At 47.7% G+C, this 8,103-nt stretch overlaps 1 protein-coding gene across 1 annotated transcript in view; it reads right to left on the bottom strand.

Moving 5' to 3' along the window:
* Positions 1 to 5,094: 5,094 nt before the first annotated feature.
* LOC133232970 (ATP-binding cassette sub-family A member 9-like) overlaps positions 5,095 to 8,103 on the bottom strand; it is a 61,609-nt gene continuing 58,600 nt past the window's right edge. The window contains exons 38-39 of the mRNA XM_061393005.1: positions 7,681 to 7,736; positions 5,095 to 7,343 (exon numbers count right to left, since the gene is read on the bottom strand). Of these exons, the coding sequence (XP_061248989.1) occupies positions 7,248 to 7,343; positions 7,681 to 7,736 (152 nt within the window). The 3' untranslated portion in view covers positions 5,095 to 7,247. The remainder of the gene's footprint in view (positions 7,344 to 7,680; positions 7,737 to 8,103) is intronic.

Raw genomic sequence — 8,103 nt, 5'->3', positions numbered from 1 at the left:
ATTATTGTTCATGGTTTAAGCACAGAACCTAGTTGAAAATATACCAGTCCATTCACTTGGGTTTGGGACGAAGGGCTGGTGTTATGTCTGTGAGCTGCACAGTTACTGAGAGGTGCATTTGAGGGATAAATGATGCTGAGAAGGCTTTCTGCCCCTCATGTGACTGGAAAGAGGGAAGAGGTGGAAGGAAGATGCCTTCTGGAAAGGGTTGTATAAGAAGATTATAGAGAAAGATGCTTGTGACCTCTTGCCGGAAACCATGCCAGCATGCCCTCAATTGGATTGAAGACCCTTCTCATTGACCAAAGTAGATCGAGAAGGGTGGTAAGAGCCCTGATCGGTGCCCAGCAGATGGGTGATGCGTCCCCAGCAGTACCAGGCTGGTGCCGGCCGCAGTGCCCATCAGGGGAGAGCTGGGAGGGACCGCAGTCCAGGGGGCTGGATGCTCGGCTCCCAGGATGGAAGGAGGCCGCGTCATGGACCATGGACGCTATGGACGGGAGTGGGACCAGTCTCCCAGAACCAGGAGAGTTAGACCCCTTCCTCAGGAAAGCTGGCAAAGAAGCAAAGATAATCTCTGAGCCGTGACAAGGAAAAGAGAATACCGATGGATCCTGGATACTTCAGAGAAGCAGAGTAAATGGGCTTGGATAGAGAAGGCGTCCCGAACCTGGTGGTGGCGGGGGCCGTGTGGTCGGTTTTACAGTGTAACGGACACAGGAAGCCTGTCTTAGGGACCAGGCAACAGGTCAGCTTCTAAGGCAGCAAGATAACACACATCCAGATAAAACTGAATTCTAAGTACATGTGCATCTGTGTTCCAAAAAGAAATACTAATATTCTCCTTAAATGCAGATATTACTGTGTTTGACTAGGATCGTTTTATTAACACACACACAGACAAATACATAGAAACACCCCTCAAAGCAAAACTCACTCCCACTGGCCCCCAAACACGCACACAGGATTCTCCACCCCCTTGGTTTTCTGGTCCTACAATTCAGTCTGAGAGCTTAACTTTTAAATTGAACACAGTCCATCACATCCCATTTTTTGCCATGCTGATGGATTAACTTATGATTTGGAACGACCCGCTCTCCAGGACCTTATTTCAAAGCTTATAGCTCTTACTCTTCTCTCATTTGAAGGAAGCTTGGGCTAAAAGTGGAGCATCTTCCACTGGTAGCTCCTAGACAATCAGAGACAAGAACCTGGGACCAGAGGAGAGGAGAGGCAGGCTGGTGCGTCTGTGGCCGGTGGAAGCCGGCTGAGCCATCGCTCCGGGCGGGTGGGCTGAGGGAATGAATGAGCGAATGAATGAGGGGGGATCCACAGCAGCAACAAGAGGCTGAGCACAAGGAGAACGGGGGAAGGAGAGCAGCCTGAGATGGGAGATGAGCCGGTCCTGGTACAGATTTGCCAAATTCACTTTCCACCTACTTTTCTTTCTTTTTTAATTTTTTTTTTAATTGGAGTATAGTTGATTTTGGACTTCCCTGGTGACTCAGAGGTGAAGCATCTGCCTGCCAATGCAGGAGATGTGGGTTTGATCTCTGGGTCAGGAAGATCCTCTGGAGGAGGAAGTGGCAACCGACTCCAGTGTTCTTGCCTGGACAATCCCATGGAGAGAGGGGCCTGGTGGGCCACAGACCATGAGGTCACAAAAGAGTCAGATGAGACTTAGAGAATGAGCAACAACAGTTCAGTGGTTTATGCAGGATACTATCAGTTCAGTTCAGTTCAGTCGCTCAGTTGTGTCTGACTCTTTGCGACCCCATGAATCGCAGCACGCCAGGCCTCCCTGTCCATCACCAACTCCCGCAGTTCACTCAAACTCATGTCCATTGAGTCAGTGATGCCATCCAGCCATCTCATCCTCTGTCGTCTCCTTCTCCTCCTGCCTCCAATCCCTCGCAGCATCAGAGTCTTTTCCAATGAGTCAACTCTTCGCATGAGGTGGCCAAAGTACTGGAGTTTCAGCTTTAGCATCATTCCTTCCAAAGAAATCCCAGGGCTGATATCCTTCAGAATGGACTGGTTGGATCTCCTTGCAGTCCAAGGGACTCTCAAGAGTCTTCTCCAATACCACAGTTCAAAAGCATCAATTCTTCAGCACTCAGCTTTCTTCACAGTCCAACTCTCACACCCATACATAACCACTGGAAAAACCATAGCCTTGACTAGACAGACCTTTGTTGGCAAAGTAATGTCTTTACTTTTCAATATGCTATCTAGGTTGGTCATAACTTTCCTTCCAAGGAGCAAGCGTCTTTTAATTTCATGGCTGCAGTCACCATCTGCAGTGATTTTGGAGCCCAGAAAACAAAGTCAGCCACTGTTTCCACTGTTTCCCCATCCATTTCCCATGAAGTGATGGGACCAGATGCCATGATCTTTGTTTTCTGAATGTTGAGCTTTAAGCCAACTTTTCACTCTTCTCTTTCACTGTCTTCAAGAGGCTTTTTAGTTCCTCTTCACTTTCTGCCATAAGGGTGGTGTCATCTGCATATCTGAGGTTATTGATATTTCTCCTAGTAATCTTGATTCCAGCTTGTGCTTCTTCCAGGCCAGCGTTTCTCATGATGTACTCTGCGTATAAGTTAAATAAGCAGGGTGACAATATACAGCCTTGACGTATCCCTTTTCCTATTTGGAACCAGTCTGTTGTTCCATGTCCAGTTCTAACGTTGCTTCCTGACCTGCATATAGGTTTCTCAAGAGGCAGGTCAGGTGGTCTGGTATTCCCATTTCTTTCAGAATTTTCCACAGTTGATTGTTATCCACACAGTCAAAGGCTTTGGCATAGTCAATAAAGCAGAAATAGATGTTTTTCTGGAACTCTCTTGTTTTTTCCATGATCCAGCGGATGTTGGCAATTTGATCTCTGGTTCCTCTGCCTTTTCTAAAACCAGCTTGAACATCTGGAAGTTCACAGTTCACATACTGCTGAAGCCTGGCTTGGAGAATTTTGAGCATTACTTTACTAGTGTGTGAGATGAGTGCAATTGTGTGGTAGTTTGAGCATTCTTTGGCATTGCCTTTCTTTGGGATTAGAATGAAAACTGACCTTTCCCAGTCCTGTGGCCACTGCTGAGTTTTCCAAATTTGCTGGCATATTGAGTGCAGCATTTTCACAGCATCATCTTTCAGGATTTGAAATAGCTGAACTGGAATTCCATCACCTCCACTAGCTTTGTTCGTAGTGATGCTTTCTAAGGCCCACTTGACTTCACATTCCAGGATGTCTGGCTCTAGGTGAGTGCAGGATATTATGGTGAGGCTGTAATACACTTGAGCTTGTGCTTGAGATGGAGGGCAGGAACTCCACCTGGACTGGGCTTTGAGAGGCTTTAGCAGGTTAAAAGGAGAAGGCAATGGCACCCCACTCCAGTACTCTTGCCTGGAAAATCCCATGGACAGAGGAGCCTGGTAGGCTGCAGTCCATGGGATTGCTACCAGTTGGACACGACTGAGCGACTTCACTTTCACTTTTCACTTTCATGCATTGGAGAAGGAAATGGCAACCCACTCCAGTGTTCTTGCCTGGAGAATCCCAGGGACGGGGGAGCCTGGTGGGCTGCCATCTATGGGGTCGCACAGAGTCGGACACGACTGAAGCGACTTAGCAGCAGCAGCAGGTTGAAAAACCAGCACCCTTGGACTTGTGTATAGGTGAATTCACTGTGAAAATATTCCAAGGACTCTACCTAAAATTGCCTGCGAAGGGCAGCATTGTTCTTCCAGAGGTCTGTACCGGCATCCACAGGGCAGGAGGATAAGCCACAGGTCACAGCTCTAGCGCATTCAACCTTGAGCAGAGAGGCAGAGAGACAGAGAATATGTCTGGGCAGTTTGGTGATTAGGTAGATTTGTTCCTTCATTTCATTGCAGCAGTCCCCTGATGCTTCATGTGTAATAATAATATTGCACCTTTGCATAGCTGATCAACCAGTGCCACAAAATTATATATTGTTGAGCCTATCCTGAAATCGGCAGGACTTGACTGCTCCCGAAGGTTTTTCACTGCGGGAAGACAGAGTGTGTCTCAGCAGAATTTTAGCAAGTAAAGAGAATCTGAAACAGGCCTCAGTGTTCTGGGAAACATGCCAAGGATGGAACTTGAAAACATGAGTCAAGGCTTCGGAGCAGAGAGCCAGCAGCCTGCCCCGGACGTGACCCTGAAGTCCCGAACCTGGAGTGACCGGTCCATTTCCTGCGTGGGTCACGTTGGCCATGAAGAGAAACCACGTGGCCGCCACAACCTTGTCCTTCGGCCTGGAGCGGGCTGGCTGCCGCCCAGAGCTCTCATCCCGTTGGTTACGAGCAGAACGATGCTCCGGTCGGTGCCGTTTCCTGGAGGCAAAGCTCAGAGGAGAGGTGCAGAGCGGTGCTGACAGGAGGCAAGTTGGCCAGTGCCTCACTGGGAGGAGAATCTGCCTGCGGCGGCTGGATGAGCTGAGCGGCAGTCTAGACAGAAGCGGACCGGAGTTCACCCAAACCCATGTCCATTGAGTTGGTGATGCCATCCAACCATCTCATCCTCTGTCGTCCCCTTCTCCTCCTGCCCTCAATCTTTCCCAGCATCAGGGTCTTTTCAAATGAGCTCTTCACATCAGGTGGCCAAAGTATTGGAGTTTCAGCTTCAATATCAGTCCTATCAATGAACACCCAGGACTGATCTGCTTTAGGATGGACTGGTTGGATCTCCTTTCAGTCCAAAGGACTCTCAAGAGTCTTCTCCAACACCACAGTTCAAAAGCATCAATTCTTCAGCGCTCAGCCTTCTTCACAGTCCAACTCTCATATCCATACATGACCACAGGAAAAACCATAGCCTTGACGAGACGGAGCTTTGTTGATAAAGGACCTTTGTTGTCCCTCTTCTTAGAGAAACACAAGTGTCCTCAGATTAGGGCCCCACCTGACAACCTCGCTTAACTTGAATTATCTCTTTACAGGCCCCACCTCCAAACACAGCCACCCTGGAGAATGGATCTATGAGTTTGTGGGGAACACGGTTCGGAACACGACCAGAAGCAGCAAGGAGAGCAGCAACAACGACTCAGCTGAGTAAGAATGTACCAGAAAACTGCATCGATTTCAAAGTGTTTATAGGATGGTCACTTGGATAGGTCACAGCATATGCAGACAGAAGAAAGTGGTACCTATAAAGTTCTAGCACTGTTCAGTAGACCCTCACATCATAAGAAACAGAAAACAAAAACATGCTTCAAAATTATCAGTTCAGTTCATTCGCTCAGTCGTGGCTGACTCTTTGCAACCCCATAGCCTAAAGCATGCCAGGCCTCCCTGTCCATCACCAACTCCCAGAGTTTGCTCAGACTCTCGTCCATCGAGTTGGTGATGCTATCCAGCCATCTCATCCTCTGTCGTCCCCTTCTCCTTCCACCTTGAATTTTTCCCACATCAGGGTCTTTTTAAATGAGTCAGTTCTTCACATCAGGTGGCCAAAATATTGGAGTTTCAGCTTCAGCATCGGTCCTTCCAATGAACATTCAGGACTGATTTCCTTTAGGATGGACTGGTTGGATCTCCTTGCTGTCCAAGGAACTCTCAAGAGTCTTCTCCAACACCACAGTTCAAAAGCATCAATTCTTCAGTGCTCAGCTTTCTTTATAGTCAAACTCTCACATCCATACATGACCACTGGAAAAACCATAGCCTTGACTAGACTGACCTTTGTTGACAAAGTAATGTCTCTGCTTTTTAATATGGGGTCTAGGCTGGTCCTAACTTTTCTCCCAACAAGTAAGTGTCTTTTTAATTTCATGGCTGCAGTCACCATCTGCAGTGATTTTGGAGCCCCCAAAATAATATTGCTTTATGCCATAAGGGTGGTGTCATCTGCATATCTGAGGTTATTGATATTTCTCCCGGCAATCTTGATTCCAGCTTGCGCTTCTTCCAGCCCAGCGTTTCTCATGATGTACTCTGTATATAAGTTAATAAGCAGGGTGACAATATACAGCCTTGATGTATCCCTTTTCCTATTTGGAACCAGTCTGTTGTTCCATGTCCAGTTCTAACTGTTGCTTCCTGACCTGCATACAGATTTCTCAAGAGGCAGGTCAGGTGGTCTGGTATTCTCATCTCTTTCAGAATTTTCCACAGTTTGTTGTGATTCAAAATTGCAAGACGTGTTTTTTTAAAACTTTCCTCGACTTGATCATTCAAATTCTCAGTACGACCATTTTAACAGGTTTCACATTTCCTGTATCATCACAACAGATAAAACATGACTGTACAATCTGAAATCTGAGAAGTGACAGGAAAGGGAGATGAGTAAATTAAGAACAGGTGAAGAAGAAATGAAACGAGCAAGCCTGTGCTGCCGTGAAATCGTTAGACTCCTCCTCCCCTCCAGCAAACTGTCAGCGTCGGGCTCACTTTGTACCATCGTTGGTTTAGTCATTGTTTCAGTTCAGTCAGTTCAGTCGCTCAGTCGTGTCCGACTCTTTGCGACCCCATGAATCGCCGCACGCCAGGCCTCCCTGTCCATCACCAACTCCCGGAGTTCACTCAGACTCACGTCCATCGAGTCAGTGATGCCATCCAGCCATCTCATCCTCTGTCGCCCCCTTCTCCTCCTGCCCCCAATCCCTCCCAGCATCAGAGTCTTTTCTAATGAGTCAACTCTTCGCGTCAGGTGGCCAAAGTACTGGAGTTTCAGCTTTAGCATCAGTCCTTCCAAAGAACACCCAGGGCTGATCATTGTTTAGTTTTGTCCAGCTCTTGTGAGCCTATGCAGTGTGCCAGACTCCTCTGTCTATGGGATTTCCCAGGCAAGAATACTGGAGTGGGTTGCCATGCCCTTCTCCAGGGGATCTTCCCGACCCAGGGATCAAACCTGTGTCTCCTGCAGGCGAAATGTTTACCATTTAGCCACCTGCCTACTTAAAAAGGGAAAATAGTTAAGATTTTAAAGGTCAGAGACGTTTAAATTAATTTAAATTAATTTCTGTATCATTCTTAGAAACATAAAAATTCCCTAATCAGGTGCATTTTTAAAAAAATCTGCTGCCGTGTGAAACGCTGGGTTCAGTTGCTGTTTCGGAGGCTGCCTGGTCCGCTGAGCGTCAGTGCTCTGACCTTACTCCTTAGTCCCACTATCCATCATATTATTGAGAAAAGTGATGACGTGAGTTTCAAAAACATTTTGAAATCATATCTGAGCCAAGGTATATTAACACTATAAAATATGGTCTTAAAAATAGTGGATTTGGGCTTTAAGGCTCTTCCTGCAGGAGCTTCCACCTCACGGAGAGATCAACTTCCTCATCAGAATTGTCCCATTCCTGCTCCTTGCAGAGTTCCAGGAAAACCTGCAACAGAGGAAGAAATAAAGAGATGGGGTGACCACTGTTTCCTGTAGCCCCAAGTGAGTGAAGAGTGTGTGCACATATGGTATCTTTATATTCCGTGAAGAGTAAAGTGTTAGTCACTCAGTCATGTCTGACTCTCTGGGACCCCAAGGATTGTAGCCTGCCAGGCTCCTCTGTCCATGTGATTCTCCAGGCAAGGATACTGGAGTGGGTTGTCATTTCCTCCTCCAGGGGATCTTCCCAACCCAGGGGTTGAACCCGGGTTTCCCACGTTGCAGGTGGATGCTTTATCGTCTGAGCCACCTGGGATGCTGTGGGATGTGTAAAATGGACCCACCTGCTCCAGGCTGCACTGGGAGAGGCTGTACTCCTCCAGGTCGAAGTTCTGTTTAACTGCAGAAGGATGGACGTGTATTAGAACTGCAAATGTCTTCCATTTATAAATTTGCCAAGTCATGTACCAAGGGCACACAGGGGCAGATCTTAAATACACAGGGTGGGTAATAAACTGGGATTAAATATGGGAATGCATGTTCACCAGGTGGTCCTCTCTCTCATCATCTTAGAGCTCGGGCAGAAGGGCCACAAGACTGAAAACAGGACGCGAGGTTCTGGACTGCCCACGCGGGTTGTGCTAAAGGCTGGACCACTGCCTCCAGCCGCTCTGCATCTGCCCTCACTCTCCTCCACTCTGCTCTCTGATCCAGAGCCCGACTCGGTGGGCTCCTCCTGGGGGGTTCCGCCAGTGGAAAGCCCAGGA

The sequence above is a fragment of the Bos javanicus genome, chromosome 19, assembly GCF_032452875.1.
Source record: "Bos javanicus breed banteng chromosome 19, ARS-OSU_banteng_1.0, whole genome shotgun sequence".
Lineage (NCBI taxonomy): Eukaryota > Metazoa > Chordata > Mammalia > Artiodactyla > Bovidae > Bos > Bos javanicus.
This window is presented reverse-complemented; position numbering and strand designations above follow the sequence as displayed.